The sequence below is a fragment of the Drosophila rhopaloa genome, unplaced genomic scaffold, assembly GCF_018152115.1.
Source record: "Drosophila rhopaloa isolate 14029-0021.01 unplaced genomic scaffold, ASM1815211v1 contig_167, whole genome shotgun sequence".
Taxonomy (NCBI): domain Eukaryota; kingdom Metazoa; phylum Arthropoda; class Insecta; order Diptera; family Drosophilidae; genus Drosophila; species Drosophila rhopaloa.
In genome coordinates, this window is record NW_025335047.1 from 4,070,687 (window position 1) to 4,090,438 (window position 19,752).

At 41.2% G+C, this 19,752-nt stretch overlaps 2 protein-coding genes across 5 annotated transcripts; both read left to right on the forward strand.

Annotated features, from left to right (window-relative positions):
* The first annotated feature begins 2,402 nt into the window (after window positions 1–2,402).
* LOC108047438 (adiponectin receptor protein) lies at window positions 2,403–6,095 on the forward strand. 2 transcript variants are annotated; one of them, XM_017127614.1, is made up of 7 exons: window positions 2,403–2,571; window positions 3,113–3,516; window positions 4,445–4,543; window positions 4,741–5,093; window positions 5,151–5,452; window positions 5,512–5,591; window positions 5,650–6,095. In XM_017127614.1, the coding sequence occupies exons 2-7, from the start codon at window positions 3,157–3,159 to the stop codon at window positions 5,782–5,784; spliced, it is 1,329 nt and encodes a 442-aa protein (XP_016983103.1). In that variant the 5' UTR covers window positions 2,403–2,571; window positions 3,113–3,156; the 3' UTR covers window positions 5,785–6,095. The 2 variants fall into 2 exon arrangements, with proteins under 2 accessions (XP_016983103.1, XP_016983104.1); XM_017127615.1 differs by lacking the exons at window positions 2,403–2,571; window positions 3,113–3,516 and adding an exon at window positions 4,217–4,345.
* A 4,073-nt stretch (window positions 6,096–10,168) lies between these two features.
* On the forward strand, window positions 10,169–19,535 carry LOC108044519 (elongation of very long chain fatty acids protein AAEL008004). 3 transcript variants are annotated; one of them, XM_044458466.1, is made up of 5 exons: window positions 10,169–10,457; window positions 17,502–17,593; window positions 18,155–18,412; window positions 18,475–18,774; window positions 18,836–19,535. In XM_044458466.1, exons 2-5 carry the CDS (start codon window positions 17,510–17,512, stop codon window positions 19,025–19,027), a joined length of 834 nt encoding a protein of 277 aa, XP_044314401.1. In that variant the 5' UTR covers window positions 10,169–10,457; window positions 17,502–17,509; the 3' UTR covers window positions 19,028–19,535. The 3 variants fall into 3 exon arrangements, with proteins under 3 accessions (XP_044314401.1, XP_016979048.1, XP_016979049.1); XM_017123559.2 differs by lacking the exon at window positions 10,169–10,457 and adding an exon at window positions 17,271–17,442; XM_017123560.2 differs by lacking the exon at window positions 10,169–10,457 and adding an exon at window positions 17,272–17,432.
* The last annotated feature ends 217 nt before the right edge of the window (window positions 19,536–19,752 follow it).

The following is a 19,752-nucleotide window of genomic DNA, read 5'->3' on the forward strand; positions in this document are numbered from 1 at the left end:
ACGTGCTAAGTGCCCGGCCAAATATTTGGCCGAGTCGGTGCACTGCAGCTGTATTGGTCGCCCGGCTAGTCCGGCTCTTCCGGGTCTTTAGCATTTCCATTTGAGCAACAAGGCGGGCCAAAAACAAAAAGTCGTTTTGCATTTGTTATCGCTCGCTTGTCATTCGAGCAGCGCGCGTATTATCGCCGCTTCTCTTTTGTGATAATGACCATGAACTTCAGCGCTACTATTTTAAATCAGTCGATTAATACCGCTAGTCGGGGTCTGTCCATGTGCGAAATCTGCTCCTTGGCCGACTTTCTGATGGCGCGCAGTTCAGAACGCCCAGAGCTTCATGACGCGGGCCGGCTGATTGATGTTATTGGCCTGGATTCGTCAGTAGGGTTTCATGTTTATGCGGTGTCCATGCGGAAAACAAGTTCTAAGGTTTTTGTTAACTTTAATTGACTCTGTTAAACAAAGTTGAATGCCTATTGGGAGCTGCTAAAGGTGTTAGTTTTTTCATATCCAATAAATATTTTACGGGCACTATTAAATCAAAATTTAACTAAGTTTTTGAGCGGTATACAAGTGCATTTTTGAAGCTCAAAATGCTGGTTATATTTCCTTAACATACACTAATTTATAAAAAATGGAATACCGACTAAAAGTGTATACATATTTTTGTATTCCCAATTAAAACTTTTTATCATGTTAATTTTTTTTATAATCTTTCAAGAATTAATTAGATTTCGAGGTGTTACGAAACCGCGAATCTTTTTTTGGGCCACAAAATCTGGTTCGCTTTATTATCCTAGTTATTTGATTTAGTTTTTTTGAATTGTATTATTTAAATTTCTTAAGAGCTATCACATAAAATAATAAAGTCTTCTAATAACCAAACGTTTTTTTTTTTGGGAATTATTTAAAAACTTAGAGAGAGAATCTGGTTTAAAATCCGTGTATTCAATTTGCTTTTTATTATTTTCGAAAAATAGCTTTGCAGAAAAGTTCCCTAAAGCCTTCACTTTCTTACAGACATCCGATTTCAATGTGGCATACCTCTAAATGATTGTGGTTTAATCCTCTAAAAAACTGTGTTCTCAACTTGTTTTGTATTTTGGGGTCGATTTTTCGTCATTTTTACAGTGTTACCCCTTTCCAAATTTTTAAAAAATGGCTTTGCAGAAAAGTGACCTAATACCTGCACTTCTAAGCCCATAACTTTTCTTGCTGACATCCGATTTCAAAGTGGCATACCTCTAAATGATTGTGGTTTAATCCTCTAAAAAACTATGTTCCCAACTTGGTTTGTATTTTGGGGTCGATTTTTCGTCATTTTTACAGTGTTACCCCTTTCCAAATTTTCTAAAAATGGTTTTGCTGAAAAGTGACCTAAATCCAGCACTTCTAACGCCATAACTTTTCTTGCTGACATCCGATTTCAAAGTGGCATACCTCTAAATGATTGTGGTTTAATCCTCTAAAAAACTGTGTTCTCAACTTGGTTTGTATTTTGGGGTCGATTTTTCGTCATTTTTACAGTGTTACCCCTTTCCAAATTTTCTAAAAATGGCTTTGCTGAAAAGTGACCCAAATCCAGCACTTCTAAGGCCATATCTTTTCTTACAGACATCCGATTTCAAAGTGGCATACCTCTAAATGATTGTGGTTTAATCCTCTAAAAAACTGTGTTCTCAACTTGTTTTGTATTTTGGGGTCGGTTTTTCGTCATTTTCACAGTGTTACCCCTTTCCAAATTTTCGGAAAATGGCTTTGCAGAAAAGTGTCCTAAAACCTGCACTTTAGGTAAATAACATCTGAGAATCTTAGCCTTTTATATATAGTAATAAATTCAATGTGTTTTGCCATGAGCTTTTTGTTTTACGGAAAAGTAGCCCCTAAAATAAAATTATTTGCATACTTAAATAGGTTAACCCCCAGAGAATTCAATTTGCGATTTCATAACTACCAGTTTTGAGTTGACTTTCTGTTTACTGAATTTAATGAGGGGCTTTCGGAAACTGTTTGAAACAATTTCTCTGTGGCCGTAAACCAAAAAAAAAGACAGTATTCTCATAATATACGTCTTGTAATTCCGTCACGGTCGACAGTTTCTCATGAAAAGTATATTGTATGTGAAATACTTAGGCAAATAACCAATATTTAACGAGTATAATTATCACCTTTGATCGTCAATAAAAAGTTGTGAGTGCCCAACAGTGCTTAGCTACTAATGAAAGCACTTTGTTTACAGGGGGTAATGTAATTATGTGGGCAGCCCTTTTAAATATTTGCGCCTTTTTAGGGAGTTGCCATACTGTTTGGGAGCTGTTAAAGACAAGAACTGTTAACCAGCTGTTAACAGTAGCTGGTGTAGCAAAGTGTGACCGCACTTCCTGCTAAAACATATGGTAGCTGGGGACCTTTCTTTTCCCGGAGGCAGCCATACTGATCGAAAATTTAGGAAAAACATATGCAAGAAACTGCAGCTGTAGATAATTAAAGCAAGTGCAGCCAATAGTTTTCCGCGCCAGTGTTGACTTCAAGGGCCTGCCGTTGAAGTAACGCCAATTGCGCTACTTTCGAGTGGTAAGTGCATAGTGACGAAACGCCAGTGAAAAAATCGAGTGATTAACCCTTCGGTGGTGTTGTGACACTGCCTAAATACTTCTCGAAAATGGGAACTGCGCAAGTGGAGTGCTGGTGTGGGTACAAACCAGTTGGTAGTGTTCCCTTTACACGTGGCCTTGGTAAAATGTTTTAAACGGTTCTCGCCATCTACAAAGATTTCCCATAACTCCCACCTGCACTTTAACCCTCTAGGAACCCTCTGTATTTTTGGGACCCCATCTTATGTAAAACTTCAATTAGCAGCGAATTCACCAAGTGATAAAACCCACAAAGCAATAGGAACTAATAAAAACCAGATACAGACATACACATTGCAAATTTCGCTGGGATACAAAGGTCGCCCCAATACTACATATATATGCGCTCGGGACAGAATAATAAACAAATAAAATATCGCATTTCCCCAGTAAAGCCAGCGTTGAACTAACAAACGTTTCACATTGCCTTTGAGCAACCAAATTCAAACGTATCGTATTGATCAGAACGCGTTTTATTACAGAATCTAATTGCGGAGTGCCCGAGGGATCCGGAATTCGTAACGCCATGGACTCAGCCACCAATCTGCTGGAGCAGCACAGCTCGACGGGCGACTTGAGCAGTGGAGCCCCCGAAGTGGAGGTGATCACCAAGGCCAGGGCCTCCTTTGCCATGGATTCCACCGGGAACGCGACCGCCGAGGGAGTGACCACCACCACGGCCACTCTGCGGGCGTCAGGATCCGAAGAGGACATCTTCGAACAGGTGCAGATGATCCTGCGCAAGCGACGCGGCTGGGGCCCAGAGGATTCTCTCAGCGCCAATGATCTGGACCTTCTCGGGTACGACGATGAGTTGGCCGAAGAGGATGACGCCGGTTGCCCTCTGCCCTCCACCCCGGAGGACACACAGCTAATCGAGGCAGAGGTGAGTTGGGACTAGCAACCTAGGGGAAACCTGGTGGAAAAATACAAATAACACTTGGCGATACAAGTGCGCAGCTCTAATCGATGACCCATTGTCATGTGGTTATCTCCTGCCAGTTTTTAGTCGCAATTTTCCGACTGCTCAGGCAGTCATTTGAATGTCGAGCTCTTATCAATGGAAATGTTGCACTAGCCCAATGACTAGTTACCACATTTAAATGTACCATAACCATGGAGTGTTGTAAAACCTTATCTTGGCCATTTCTTGTTTTTTATGACTCACTAAATATAATTGCTCAATTTGTAGCCCATTCCACAGCCATTAAAAAGTAAAGCCTTATCTATTTTAGCTTATTCTCTCTACTTTCGACCTGTGAAATACAGTTCACCGAATTGAGGCTTAATTAATCAGCACATTTTGCTCTTCGGCTCGAAAGGTTAGCTTAGATTTAACGCGAAAGGCTTCGGCATAGCCCTTTAAACGGCAGATGATAGAAAAATAGTCAATCTACTTCGATGCGGTGCTGATAATGACAAGAGAGACGGTTTCTAGCGCGCTTATCTTATCTCCGGACGCATTCGTGCTTTCTTGTTCCGCCATCGTATAAACAAATTGTGCCGACTGAGTATGCGACTGGCAGAAGCTTCAAAGTACGAACGTTTGTTTTTCGCACACTTAGTTCTAGTTCTGTTCGAATCTCTGTTAGCCGCTCAAGATGGAGTCCCACCCGGAAGTCGTAGTGCGTGTGAATCCGGATCTGGAGCCGGATGTCAGTCAGAAGGCGAAGAAAACCCAGAACGAGAACACAGTCGAAGCGCAAAAAAGAGTCGTTAGTCCCATTCGTTTTTAATTATCCTTTCATCTCGTAGTTTAAGCTTTTGATATCCGTTTAGTGGCCTGAGTAATGTCTTATCAATCTTTCCAACAGATGACGGAAGTGCTAAAGGCTGGTGTTCTATCCGATGAAATTGATTTGGGAGCATTGGCCCACAATGCCGCCGAGCAGGCGGAGGAGTTTGTGCGCAAGGTAAGCGAAGAGATTTAATCAGGTGGAGGATGACCTGAGTGCAAGATTCCCTGTGAAGTTTTGTTGTATTTGTGCAATTTTTGTGTAACCTTTAAATAAATAGATTATGTTGTGCGGTGTCTGTATTTTTTGTGGTTGTTTTTAGTTTTTTAGTCTGTTGCTTAATCCTGTTACTAATATGATTTTTCTATCACTAGGTTTGGGAGGCCAGCTGGAAGGTGTGCCACTACAAAAATCTGCCCAAGTGGCTGCAGGACAACGACTTCCTGCACCGCGGCCATCGCCCACCGCTGCCCTCGTTCCGCGCTTGTTTCAAATCTATTTTCCGCGTCCACACGGAAACGGGCAACATCTGGACACATCTGCTGGGCTGTATCGCCTTCATCGGAGTGGCTTTGTACTTCATATCGCGGCCTTCGGTTGAGATTCAAACGCAGGAGAAGATCGTCTTTGGCGCCTTTTTCGTCGGGGCCATCGTGTGCCTGGGATTCTCATTCGCCTTTCACACTCTAAGCTGTCACTCTGTAGAGATGGGAAGACTGTTTTCTAAGTAAGTTTGTCACATCGTTAATACTAAAGTCATATTAATTATTTTGTATATTCGCAGACTTGACTACTGTGGAATTGCGCTGTTGATCATGGGCTCCTTTGTACCTTGGCTGTACTATGGCTTCTACTGTCATTACCAGCCGAAGGTTATTTACCTGTCGGTGGTGTGCGTACTGGGCGTTCTCTCCATCGTTGTCTCCCTGTGGGATAAGTTCTCGGAGCCTGCACTTCGGCCCTTGCGCGCTGGCGTGTTCATGAGCTTTGGCCTGTCGGGTGTGATTCCAGCTATTCACTATAGCATCATGGAGGGCTGGTTCAGTCAGATGAGCCGCGCCAGTCTGGGATGGCTTATTCTGATGGGTGAGTTTTACTAAACGAGTAATATATAAAGAAGATAATGGTTAACATTTGTTTTGTAGGCCTGCTCTACATCCTAGGCGCTCTGCTGTATGCTCTTCGTGTTCCCGAGCGTTGGTTCCCCGGAAAGTTTGACATTTGGGTAGGCTTGAAGGAGTCGTTAGACCCTTGTACTTGTCTAATATTTTATTTCATTGCAGGGCCAATCACATCAGATATTCCACATACTGGTTATTGCTGCTGCCTTCGTGCACTACCATGGCATCTCCGAAATGGCAATGTACCGGGTCATGTACAGCGAGTGCACCGTTCCCATCGAACCGATATCCTTCTAGATGCTTAAGCGGATGGCAAGAAACAATCATCGTAAAAGCACATTCAATCCCATACATTTTCCAATAACATTATACAAATTATTGTGAAGTAGCACACTTTTACAATGCAACCTTTTTAGCGTTTGGTGCGCATTTGTACCTTGTTAAACATATTCGACGGAATCATAATCAAGACACAAACACACGAATTACGCGCATTTATCATCAAAATCTTTCATCTTACAAAAGAAAACCTAGCAAAAACAGTTGATTGTCGAATGAAATCTGCAGTAGAGTAATTAATATATGTACAATTATTTATAAAATTCCAATTCGTCTCTCAATGTTCTACTAAGTTGATCGACCTTTCAGGTAGTGCTGAATTGCTTGCATCTGAAATTGTTAAAAGGCCAAACATCCGACAGGAGTCATCGCTATGTGACTATTCCTCAGGGGTACCATTGCTATAAAAGTTTTCGAAAACCCAGCCAAGCAATTTCCACATAGAATTTACCGCTTAAGTTTGTTAAGGTTTTATGGTGTAATGAACCTACGTTTCAATCGTTAAATGAGGTCTGATTTTAGTTTCAAACACTGCAAACCATAATTCCAAAACCATACACGGATAGCAGGACACCGCATTGGAGCCTAAGATATTATATCACCATATACATTATAATTGCAGATCTATCACAAAACATAAAGCGAATCAAAACAATAAAAAACTTAAGACTTCTAAGCAAAGGTATTTTATTTCCCAACACAAAAACTACGTTTCAGATTGCTGATTGCGATTTGGCAATTCGCTTGCCATCACCCTAATGCCTAGCCATAAATATCGCCCCAGAGAACTAGAAATCCGCATCGGGGTTATTGCTTGAGTTCAGTCTGCCAGGCGAGGGCACAGCATTTGCTGCTGATGACTGGGCGAATGCCGAGTCGACTTTGACCCCCTTGATAAAGTGAGCAGCCGTGGTCTAGTCTCCGAAATCTCGATCTGATTCCTCCGCTGCCTTGTGTTCTATGCGCCGTCATTGTCTTCGCCGTGTGCCAGTTTCTATTAGCGAATCCGCAGATCGCTAAACCTTTTATTTTTTTTCTCGCAAATAATCGAACTTTGTACTCGACAACTTGTCGGCACGTGTCTTTCAACTAAATGCGATTGCAGGTTTTTTACTTTAAAATTTCAAGTTCAACAGCAACAAAAAAAAAACAAATGACTCGGTCAATATAAGGCGAAAATCAGTTCGGAAGTTGAGCAAAATGGGAGAAAACCAAAGTCAAAGAGAAATATTTTAAAAATTACCTAATGAGGCATAAGCATGTGCATATCTAAAAGGTACAGTGGGGCTTCGGGGTGATGATTTGTTGTCACAGTTTAATGGATTCACTCATCAAACATGTTGGCTCGACCCCTTGTTATGCGATTAAATCTATAAATATTACTAAGACCCAAGTATTTTACATTTTAAGTTCGAAAATCGTTGGCACCGGGATACATAAAACACCCTACACAGTATACCAAAAACTGCGTTGAATAAAAAATGCAAATCAAGTGGCTACAAATTGATGCCAGATGGGGAATTGGTTTTACCTTTTAAGGCTGGTCTCTAGTTTGCGCTGACCCTTGCAAGTGTCAACTGTGTGGGGCTTTCTGCAGTTTGAGTTACCCAAAGTAGAAGTCCCAAAATGTAACTGGGATTTCACTTCCAATTAAGTACATTATTCAGTAGGCAGTGCACGCGACTTGTTTGTACTCTAATTACCCCCATTACACATAATTTGGCAGTTTGTTGACCAAGGCGGGTCAGTATGTGGTGGCTCAGTGGGGCAGCCGGAAGAGAAGACATCGTCATTATGAGGTATGCATCAGCATCCGTGTATCGGTGCTTTGTGCAGTTCAATGTCGGCATCGGCAGACTCCGCCGAGTGCGTGTAGATGGAGAGTTCAGGCTGTTTCGGCCACCCAGTTTCGACTTGGCTTTCAGCTCTTTATTAATGGTCTTGTGCAGTTGCTTTTATGCCTTAAATTCAATAAATACACGCTAACTGCGAGTGAGACGCAGACTGACAGCCAGCAAGTGGCAACTGGTCTTTGAAGGTTTTTGGCGTTTAAGTGTTATGGTCAAGGCTGTCGCACAGCATCCGCTGTGTGTCCAGTTCGTTAGTTCATTGATTTCCAATCAGCCTCAGTTCACCTCGGACTCCGCTGCTTGCCAACATTTTGTTGGCTTTGGCTGCGTTTTTTCCACCATCAGCGTTCTCTAAGTGTTACGCATTAATTGAGTTTTAATGTACGCATTTGATTGCGCACAAGAATTGACACAAAAACGGCAACAACGACTGAAAATTACTAAATTAAGAGCAAAATAAGACAAAGAGGAGACAGAATTTTTTTGTCTAACCATCCGACGATCAATCCTATTCTTGCAGAAACACCGAATCCAATCATTTTCATGCAAATTATGGTATCTTGTCAAGTTCAAAAACATTAAAACCGTATAATACCCACCAAAGACTGGTTGGCAATAGGTTTTTATTTATTTTCGTTTTGTTGTTGCCAATGTAAAGATGTTTTGAATAAAAAAGCTCTAATCGAATGAGTCGTTAAATGAACGGCAGCAGTATCTAAAAGACGATGCTCCGGGGCATCGACGCGAGTTCGTGTCCGAAGTCTTTTGTTTCCGCCAGGCGACATTGACTTTGAAATGGTTTGAATTGTAGACAAAGGTGAAAATTCAGATGGAAAATTTACGGAAATCATCGCTTAACAATAAACAGATTGATTAAATTGTGACTGTGTCGCTTGTATGGAAATACAGTCGAAATTCTATAGATTGGAACTTAATAATTAATGAGACGTGTGAAGATTTCTGAGATTAAAATCGAATGTTCTTTGTTTTATGTTATCAAGAATTATAAACATTATTTGTAGAAAGGAAAAACATCTTTAAGTGATTTGATGTGTTATTTCTTTAATTAAGCATTCATTAATTACTTTATTTTCGACTTCTGAATGTGATTGTCATAAAAGAAAACTATTAAAGTAGCTTAACATAAAAGTCTTGATGGGAGTATAAAAATTAGTTGGTTATTATCTTAACATGGAAATGATATTGTGAATAAAGAAATATGTATAAATGCATAATGAATTTACTCCTGTACAAAGCCAAAGAGTTAGAAAATAGGAAGTCGGTTGAGTACATAAAAAATTACTTAATATTTCTATACTAATTAAAAATATATTTTGGTTTCGATTTTTGTTAAAAACACGTATGCGTGGAGTTTGACTGTCTTCCGATTGCTTAGTTCGATATCGGCTGGCACGCCTTGAAATGGGTTCAAACGCGGGGCTCGTTAACGTAAAACGAGCTGCGTAGAATCTTCCTCAAATTGCCAAAATATTTAGCAATTGAAATGAGCTCCGCCTGAACATGAACACCACAGCAGCAGCAGCACCTCCAAAATGAGATTCGGGCACGCGTCGGGCATGCCAACACAGGCGACCTTCGCGATGGCGGAAGCTCGAATGGAATCGAATTGGGCATCGGCCGGATCGGAATCCAAAGATTAAAGGCAACAGCGATCTGTGAATGAATCTATGGAATTTCGGCTGTAAAGTGCACATTGGAGCCATAAATGCGTGGAATGAGTGGGTGTGTCGCGGCAATCACTTCACAGCCAAATGAAGCGCGCTTGGCTGCATTTTCCCAACTTTGTTTTCTTTCCTTCTGATTGAGCAATTAGCAATGGTGGCAAATGTCAGACATACATTTGTACTCGGGAGTCAGTGCGTCGCGGCAAGTGTAGACTTCTTTTCAGCCCACAAAACAATGTGTTAGTACGCGGAGTAATGCAGTTAGCGGAGCCTAAAATACTGAAAACCGCGATTTTTGCGAGTGAATGAGGGAATGACGCGGCTGAAATCCATCAAGTGGCCACTGGAAGCTTTGGGCCGGAGGCATTTTGGGGCCATTTAATTGCACAATCATTTTTGCACACCACACTCACAACTCCCGCGACTGCAAAAGCATATGGGCCAGTCGATGATAAATGCAGTTTCTGTTATGATTTGCTCGACTGCCAGCTGCATATGTAGTCTCATAAATATTTTTGTACCTTAAAGAGGCGGCGGTGCATTAAGTTAATTATCGACTACTCATTACCGTCGGCATAAAGCTAATGGGTAATTAGCGGGAGGAATCCTAGAACCGGCCCTTAAAAACACGCAATGACTGCCAAGTCAGCTGGTGCTGGATTCTGTCCGACTGCTCACCTGTTTTGCGATGCCAGCCGATGGCCCCACCGAATACGATCTTGGCCGAATACGACGGCGAATCTTGGCCGAAGGCGAGCCGCTCGTATCCGTGATACGACCGCTACAAGACCGCTTGTAGGGCCCGGATATCGCTTAGTCTGCTGTCGGCACCTCTACTGCCAAGTAATCGCTGTGTACTCTCGTGGAGCTCGAGATCTCGGGATTGGCCGCCTCGTGTTCTGTGTTCCGATCGACAACGCCGCGTATGCGTGATACTGCCTCGAAGGATAACAGAAAGTGCATTTAGTGTCTGTCCTTTGCTGGAATTCTCGTTTTGTGCGTTCGTTTGTGCCGTGTGCTGTGTCGTGCCGCAAATAAATCACAGACGTCCTTTCAACATATTTTTTGGTCCCCATCAAATCAATTCAGCAGAAAGGCAAGTGTTAAAGAACTATAGAAAACAAAAACAATGGGAATTTGTGTCCAGACTTTATGCTAAGTTATGCGCACACGCTGGCAACCTGTTAAAGATTTGAGACATTTTTGGGGTCATTGCGAAACGACACCCAAGCCCAAAGACTCGGGCATGGACGAATTCGAAAGAAAAATACAAGCCAAATATGTATAAATAAATAGCATAAAAGAGAGGAGAGATAAAAAAAAGAGGGTCTTACAAAACCAGCTGTGAGGCCCGCAGATGAAAATGAAGATGGCCAGCAAGGCGGTGCGAGTGGGCCAAGTCAATCACTCGGCTAATGTGGCTCATATGTTAATCGCATAGCGATTGATCAACTTTAAACGTTATTGTAATCCCTCGCAGATGAAGACGAATGCATTTCGATGTGGTACAAGCTGAAGCTACCAGTTGCATTACCACTGATTTGAACACAGAAAAAAATTGTATTTAAATTACAAAATGGTGTTTGGCTATTGCAAGAAATATCTATAATATATATAAAAAATATGCCTTAGTTAATTGAGGTCTCCTTCTTCACTTATACTGATTTTAAATGATTTGATCATTTATTTTGAATACTTATATATTTTGTTTGGTAGAAAAACTTATTGTTCTATACTGACAAAATATAAATAAAAATAGTCTTAAATTTCAGTCAGTAATCTTTCAATACTTCTTTAGGTAAAAGAGTTTAAAATCAATTTTAAATATCAAATTATTATCAGCTGCAATTGATAGAAATTTTTCTTCTTGTGTGCATATGGCATCTGATTTCACGCGGCATTATATCATCACTGGGCCCTCTTATTTGGCCCTGAATTTCGCGTTACATTTTCGACACAATGGGAACAACTGGACAAGTTTGCGATATAAATAACAATCAGAAGAAGTGCTAAATGAAGCGATACACATCGACGGAAATCCCAAAATCAACTCGCACATTTGCGTTTATACGTTTGATCCAAGTTGAGATCTGATAAGAACATGACAAGTTTATTGGGTTTGCCCGTCTGTTGATCTTTAATTTCGAAATCTATGTCATTCATTCATAAAAATTTAATTCGAATATCACGCTTGCTGCGATCATACAGTTGCCAGTAGTTTTTTAACAATATAATTTGGTTTGGAATTGCCCTTGGAAAGAGGCAGCTGCGCTGGTGACGTTCACGCATGCGCACAATTTGTTTATTTATGATTTTATTGTTGTTTTCTTGGCGTCAACACCCAGGGGAGATAGTTAGTCAGGCGGAGAGCGAAATTATGACGGTATCTTGGGATTGCGGGGTCCACAAAAGGTTTCTGCTGCACATCCGTTCGCACGTTGGCGGCCTGGGCGACTTTACCTTATGTTTATGGGGCTCTTCGGTGACATTTCTCGCCCTGGCAAATTACATTTTAATATGTAAAAATCCAATTGGGGTCACATGCGCTGGTGGTCACACCTACAATAAAAAGAAACCAAGAAAATCCACCAAATTTCCAGCTGGTTTTTGGGATTTCTTAATTTTTCTCTCGGCCGAGTGCGTTTCCAATTGACTTGTTTGCCCAACAAGGCGTCACTCGGTAAGTTGGCCAGAAAAAGCTGATAATAATGGCAAGGTAAGCAAATCGCCAGGCAGAACAAGGCAAAGGCAATGATGATGTAGGTGATGACAATGGCAAATATTGGAGGTCAGAAGTCGCACAGAATGAATATTTATGGGTATATGTAGGTACCTCTCTGGATTGCATTTACTTATATGAATGACTAGGTCAATCTGGGCACCCTTGAGTTGGACCAAATGATTCTTGCGAATGCAAGTGCAATGACATTAATACCACATACAAACAGAAGGCAAAGTAATGATCATTTAATAAAGAAAAACTTGATGACTGTTTATCAAAGGCTGTTAATTGTCGCGGTATTTTTCCCAGTTCGAGAACCTAATTGATCATAATTAAAAGAAGGGCCCGTCACATATAGACTGTGATCGATGCGACCACCTATCGATCGATTTGATTTGTGGCATGCGCAATTAGTAGCTATTTTTCTCATTTGTAATTTATTCTGCCTCTGTCCAAACTAAAGACTGAGACGACGAACTTTGACTTGTTTTTCGTGTGGGATTGCACTGGGAAATATTTACAGGTAATTGCATATTTATAAAGACAAATTGCCGAGATTTAAATAATCCAATAACAGAAGAAAGCATTCAGAATAATTTCCATTCGAACCGCCTTCGTCGGCGGAGGGTGTAGAATATCCGATCTAATCGATTGACTGTAGTAGATCCCACATACTATACCCCGATCTAGACATATGGCCAATGAGTTGTCTCAATTAGCACTTACCGACATTAGTAGTAACGGAAACTTTGTCAAGTCCAGTTAATTGATCTCAGGAATGCCGGGAGTCAGTTTATCTGGCATTCCTGGTGGAATGTTTTGTTTTTCTGTCAGCCAGCCACGCGGAAATCACTCAGGTGGTTTTAGCTTAAATCGACTAATTTATGGGCCTGCAGCAGCTCGCATTAGCCACTAGTTCAAGGTCACAGCACAAACTAAGGCTAATGCAAAATAGTCAAGCCAATAAAATGCAAATCAGCCCACAAAGAGAGACTAAACGCCTCCGATATGTGGTGCTGCCTAATAATATTGGTGTTTGATCAACCAACAGGGCCACGCCCAAAAAAAAAGCCTTACTGGGAGCGGAAAATATGGCCGAATCTCAAGCTGCTCTCCAATGCAAGAGATCAGGTCTTCGGCTCCGCTTTTTATACCCTTGCAGAGGGTATTATAATTTTGGTCAAAAGTGTGCAACGCAGTGAAGGAGACATCTCCGACCATATAAAGTATATATATTCTTGATCAGGATCACCTCCTGAGTTGATATAGCCATGTCCGTCTGTCCGTCTGTCCGTCTGTCTGTCCGTCTGTCTGTTTCTACGCGAACTAGTCTCTCAGTTTTAAAGATATCGAATTGAAACTTTGCACACACCCTTCTTTCCTTTGCACGCAGTATATAAGTCGGAACGGCCGGGATCGGCCGACTATATCCTATAGCTGCCATATAACTGAACGATCGGAAATGCCATAACTTTGGTGTTTTTAAAGTTAGGAAGTTGGGATTTTCTATGGGTTTTGCATTTGGCCAATCAATTTTACGTACCAAATTTTATAAGGATCAGCCGACTATATCCTATAGCTGCCATATAACTGAACGATCGGAAATGCCACAACTTTGGTGTTTGTAAAGTTAGAAAGTTGGGATTTTCTATGGATTTTACATTTGGCCAATCAATTTGACGTACCAAATTTTATAAGGATCGGCCGACTATATCCTATAGCTGCCATATAACTGATTGATCGGAAATGCCATAACTTTGGTGTTTGTAAAGTTAGGAAGTTGGGATTTTCTATGGGTTTTATTTTTGGCCAATCAATCCGACCTACCAAATTTCATAGGGATCGGCCGACTATATCCTATAGCTGCCTTATAACTGAACGATTGGAAATGCCATAACTTTGGTGTTTTTAAAGTTAGGAAGTTGGGATTTTTTATGAGTATTAAGAATGCATCATATGAATAATTTTGGAGAATATAATTTACAGAGTATTCTGCAAGGGTATATCAACTTCGGCTCCGCCCGAAGTTAGCTTTCCTTTCTTGTTGTTTCCTCAAAACGTGCGACCTTCGCAGAGGTTTTTAATGCGTTGCCGATGCCGATGCCATTGCCTTAGGTCCATTCAATCGCTCGATCAGAGGCTGCCGACTTCGACTTCGACTCCGTTTTCGAATTCAATATTTTGTCTTGCCTTTTGTTGGTCTACACTTTAAATAAATAAAACCCAGCAGTAGATATTGTTGCCATAAATGTGTAGCGCTTAAGAATAAAAAAACCTAGGTGAACTGAAATAATGAAATAAATTTGTATATGTAAATATAAGTGCAAATAGCAGGAAAAAACATAAGATTTGTGAAGAATGTACTTGGAAAATTACGCAGAAAACTTTTGAAAGTTTTTTTTCTGAGTGTTATCCTATTTTTACCTTCCTTTTCGATCCGCCTTTGAGTGCCGTCCTCAACATTCCTAGCCTTCCCAAGCGGCCTCTTATCAGCCTAGAGTCTCTAAATAGAATATAACCTGGCTTCGAAATCCGCAGCATAATGAGGCGCACATTGCGCATACGCCCCATGTGCTGGGTAGACCAAAAATGGTGGCCAGCTTGGCGACAGAACAAAACGTGCGAATCTTTTGAGCGGCGCGTGTCTAGAATTTATCGGCCGACTTCTAGCCGGGCTGATTATCGCATAATAATAAACTGGAATGTGACGTCAGGGCAGCGGGTGATATTTATAGTATATATGTATTTACTTTGCCATTATTTGGCTTCGTTTAATATTTACTCTGTCGTTGCCACGCACTCTCGTTCACTGTCAATCGCTAATTGGCAGGCAAACGGCCGTCAGCATTATTGGAAAAGTAGCTATGATTTGCGCAATGTTTTCCTTTAATGTTATGCAAAACGAGAGCAGATCTCAGGGTCCAAATAACCGAAGTTTCCGCTATTCAATCGAAAAATCGGCTTTCAAAATGCTAAAGGCCGTGGAAAAATTCTAAGATTTATATGCAAAGTAACGCTGACTTTGAAGTTTTTGGCTATAAAGTCCAAACTAATTTGCATGTGAACATCGGATGTTTCTAAAAATCAATAGGCAAATAGATAAGCCAAATTTTACAGCGATTCCTATGATATTCGCTGGGCGGTGACGAGATGAGTCGCGGCTGATCTCGGGGACCGGAAGGTAGGGATTGGGGGGGGAAATACATGGAAACGGTGGCCTCCTGAATCCAAACTGGAATTCTCCACATATTATCTAACTATTTATGACTGTTAAGTGGCCATAAAAGATCTTCGTAGTCGAAAGTCCCCAAAACCAAGTCCAAGTTCAACCGCTGACCGCCAAATAAATCAAGAATTAAATTTCGTTGCCGGCTGTTGCAAACCGGTAGAAGATTTCGGTTTGATTATACAACAGTTTGATTTGTTTTTATTATTTTATTTGAGTTTTGTCGGTGAAATTCGAGTGGAAAGTGCATTAACAGGTTACTGGAGCAGCCATATATATTCATTTCATTATAAACGCTGTCAGCAAATAAAACAAGTTCAGAATTTAAACAAAGAGATATACACGATAAAACATTGTTAAAACGTTGAATGCTTAGTTCCTGGTACAAACAAATCGATTGTTGGTCTGGGACCCATTTTTATTGCCTAGAAATATAGAAGGTAAGTTGTGCATTTGTCTTGCACAATATCTTCACACCCTCGAAAACACCATTGGCTGGCTTTGGTCGATTGAAAGTGCCGGCCTTGCAAAAACACTCGGCAAAGGCACTCGAAAAAATGCAAATAAGTCAGACGAAATTCTCGTTAGTCAATATCTCAATATCCCACTGAATGAATGCATTTTTGGCGCGCAGCTCCGCCAAGAGCGATGACTGCACAGAAAACGCTGGGTAATTCGATAATGGCGTTCACTTGGAGTGCGAAGTGCGGAGTCGCAGATGGCAGGTGCTCACATAATTAATAGAGACAGAGCCCGGGCCAAATGATGATTCCAGTGGCCAAGTGGGTTAGACAAAGGCGAACTGGGCCAGCTATTTGGTCAACTCGGTGCGTCAAGAAGCCATTGATGTCGCCTGCCATTATGGCCGGATAATGACCGATATCAGCGGGCATTGAAAACGCCTGGTCATCGTTGCTAAAGGATTTCGCATGGGCTGGCCAACCGATCATCGCAACCATCATCTGTTGCAAAAACTGCATCCAAAAACAGGTTTCCCTGAAAACAATGCCCATAAAATCCTGGCCTGTTGTCCTTGCCTCTAGGTGTCGTACCCAAAGTCCTAAAAATAAATAGCCAGAAGGCTAGACAAAGGAAAGAGGCATTTTTATATGGGCTACATAAAATACCTAAATGGAAATGCGTTCTAATAAAACTTATCAAAAACAAAAGAATAGGATAATCATTATTATCGCTATTCATACCTAAGGGCTAAATAAAATGTCTAAAAATAATTGATTAAAATCAGTTGGGATTTTTTTGTTGCTTACAGATATATTATATTTAATTATTCAAAAAAAAAATTGAATAAAATCCTGTAAACCGTTTCTCTATTCATGGTTAATATATTATTAATATCTGATTCATTTCTAAAATAAACAATGTTTAAAAGCAATATCTTTTAGCTGCTTAAATCATCTCGTGAAACCAATAATCAGAACCAACCGGTTTTTTATTCCCTGAACGCATTGCCATAAAATTAATGATGCATGGACCTGCCAGGCTGTCCTGTCCTTGGACTATCCTGCTCCTGGGCTTTTCCAAGAGACCTGAACAAAAAAACTAGCCAGACCGAGAGACAAAAGGGGAGAACATGCGGCTAATTTGGCCAAGCGATGAGCTCGAAACCAGTTCTGTGCACGTAAGCCGTTTCGTGTCCCTTGTTTTGGCCAGGCCCATGCAGTTAACTGCCACTTAACAATATATGTAAATCATAATCGTGGAAAAAAGAGTTAAATGCGCGACGGGTAATTGCTGATGCGACAGTTTGGCTGTAAGAATGCGATTGGGCCCTCGATAAATTACAAGCTTGAACTGTTTGTCCGGTGGCTTTTTCCGCTTCTTCGACAGAAATTGCCAGGTTATTGCCATTCCGAAATTTGCAACGCCACGCCTGATTTACACGATTCTACTAATATGACATTTCGCACCCGCAACGATCAGTGTATTATGGGCATGCAAATATCGGCGTCTATATATTAGCGCACATTCTGATCTGGCGAAGCGTAGGCGCGGATTCGCCTTGGACCGCATCAGTTTGTGTGTCTCGCTGATTAACAGGAAATGCTCACGGCGCGTAAATCAAACACCGATCGAATGCGCTTGCTTCTACTATCTGATCCATGGTCGTAGAAGGTGCTAATCCAAGTCACTGCATAATCCAAACTAATTTCTCGATTACCCTACACTTTCAGTTGGCAAGATGTCGGTCAGACTGAACGAGACGAACACCATTGTTGATCGGATGGTCAACTTCTTCGTGGAGCACGAGGATCTGCGCACCAAGGTGGGTATTCGTAACGAATAATATCAAACAAAATAAACAAATACTTTATTTTGTGTACTTTGACGTGTAAGGCCCTTTTTCCCATGCTTATTATACGCCAAAATATATCTTATCAAAATATATCAGACGAATATATCATTGGGGATTAATGGCTCTAAATTTTACCCTTGTATATTTAAAGAACAAAACTTAAAGCTCTTGAAATTTTAAAGAGCATATTATTTAGCTAAGGTCGAATTTGGAAGAATTATGTTAAAACTTAGATTGCTGAAATATCAATGGAATTTGATTGAATTTTATCAAGGTGAAATGAGTTGGAGAACGTGACATCAGCAACGCAACCAAGATGTTTGGAGGCAACAATTTACATATTCACTTCAGCGGTGTTCTTTTTAAATTTTTCTTTAGTTAAATAAAAAACTTATTTACATATTTTATCAGAGATAATAATCAATTGATAGAAACGGCTTTATTTGTTTATGATTTGTTTTAAAATGGCCAGGAGAATAGCTTGTTGACTTAAAATAAAATCCAAGAAATATAACTATTGTATACTTGCAGAGTTGGTTCCTTTCCAATGCCCCCGGACCGCTGTTCATGATCCTTGGAGCCTACCTGTACTTCTGCCTGTACGCCGGACCTCGTTACATGCGGGATAGGAAGCCTTTCGAGCTGAAGAACACCCTGCTGATCTACAATGCCGTCCAGGTGCTCCTCAGTTGGGTGCTCTTCTACGAGGGCTACAAGGGCGGCTGGGGCGGTCACTACAACTTCAAGTGCCAGCCGGTGACCTATGAATCCGATCCGATTTCCATGAGGGTAGGTGTTAGTGATTTCTCTGGTAGCTTAACCTTTCTGAATACCCTTTAATTACATTTTAGATGGCTCGTGCCGTGTGGCTGTACTACATTGCCAAGATCACCGAGCTGCTGGACACCGTGTTCTTCGTGCTCCGCAAGAAGCAGCGCCAGATCTCGTTCCTGCACCTGTACCACCACACTCTGATGCCCGTGTGTGCCTTCATTGGAGTGAAGTACTTCGCCGGCGGCCATGGCACTTTGCTGGGCTTCATCAACTCGTTCATCCACATCATCATGTACGCCTACTATCTGCTCTCCGCGATGGGACCCAAGGTGCAGAAGTATCTGTGGTGGAAGAAGTACATCACCATCCTGCAGATTGTGAGTGGTTTCCTTTATCTAAATCAGGGATCTAGTCTTTAATTTTACATTCTTTTTATAGGTCCAATTCCTGATCATCTTCGTGCACACGCTGCAGATCCAGTTCCAGCCCAACTGCAACTTCCCCAAGTCCATTGCCGCCCTCTTGACCTTCAATGCCGGCCTCTTCACCTACATGTTCAGTGCCTTCTATGTGGCCAACTACAAAAAGGAGGCGGCTGCCCAGGCCAAACTGGCGGCGAAAAAGGAGTAGGAAGCGACGTTAGTTGGCGCTACCTTAAGCTATGCACATTTACTTTAATGCTCCTTCCCTGCCCCTCCCCCTCCCCCTGATCCGCATCCCCATCCCCATCCCAATCCCCTCAGATATCCTCCCCTAGGTATACATAGGTCAAGATGGATATAATACAACCTGTAGTTCTTGTAAGCTTGTTTCGTAGTATTTCGTTAGTTCGAGGAAAGCGGCCCCTTTTGTACTTGTTTGGATCAGTCGCCATTGCAGAGTGCAAGAGATCGTTGCACTTTCTGTATTGGGATAGTGTAATAGTACCAAATATTATAGTTTAGTGATTAGATTTTATCCTATGGACTGTGTGAGTCGCGGGCAAGGTTGGACAGGCGAATGGCAAGGTCGAAGGTCGAAGGTTGCCTGTCGAACAATTCAGCGCCTAACTGTCCCCATTTGTCATGCCCAATTTTATGATGAAATGTAATTATGTATATTATATTTGCAAACAATAAACAAACGATTCATATGAAAACGGTGATTGTCTTTATATACATGGGTTATTTGCTATGGGGCTGCACTCAAACATAATAAACTGTTTAGAATGTATCTTCTACATGATAATGGGTAATATTTAGAATTTTCAAAATCAACCTAAAAGTATACAGTTAAATTGTTGCATATATATAAAATATTTATTTATATTCTCCTTCGCTTTATTTTCAAATGTAAATTCATTGTTTTGACTTTCA

Coding starts and splice junctions, on each gene's coding strand:
- LOC108044519 (XM_017123559.2), top strand. Junction 17,594..18,154: donor ACGAGGATCTGCGCACCAAG/GTGGGTATTCGT, acceptor GTATACTTGCAG/AGTTGGTTCCTTTCCAATGC. Junction 18,413..18,474: donor CCGATCCGATTTCCATGAGG/GTAGGTGTTAGT, acceptor ATTACATTTTAG/ATGGCTCGTGCCGTGTGGCT.
- LOC108047438 (XM_017127614.1), top strand. CDS start 3,157: ATGGACTCAGCCACCAATCTGCTGGAGCAGCACAGCTCGACGGGCGAC. Junction 5,094..5,150: donor ATGGGAAGACTGTTTTCTAA/GTAAGTTTGTCA, acceptor GTATATTCGCAG/ACTTGACTACTGTGGAATTG. Junction 5,453..5,511: donor GGGATGGCTTATTCTGATGG/GTGAGTTTTACT, acceptor TTTGTTTTGTAG/GCCTGCTCTACATCCTAGGC.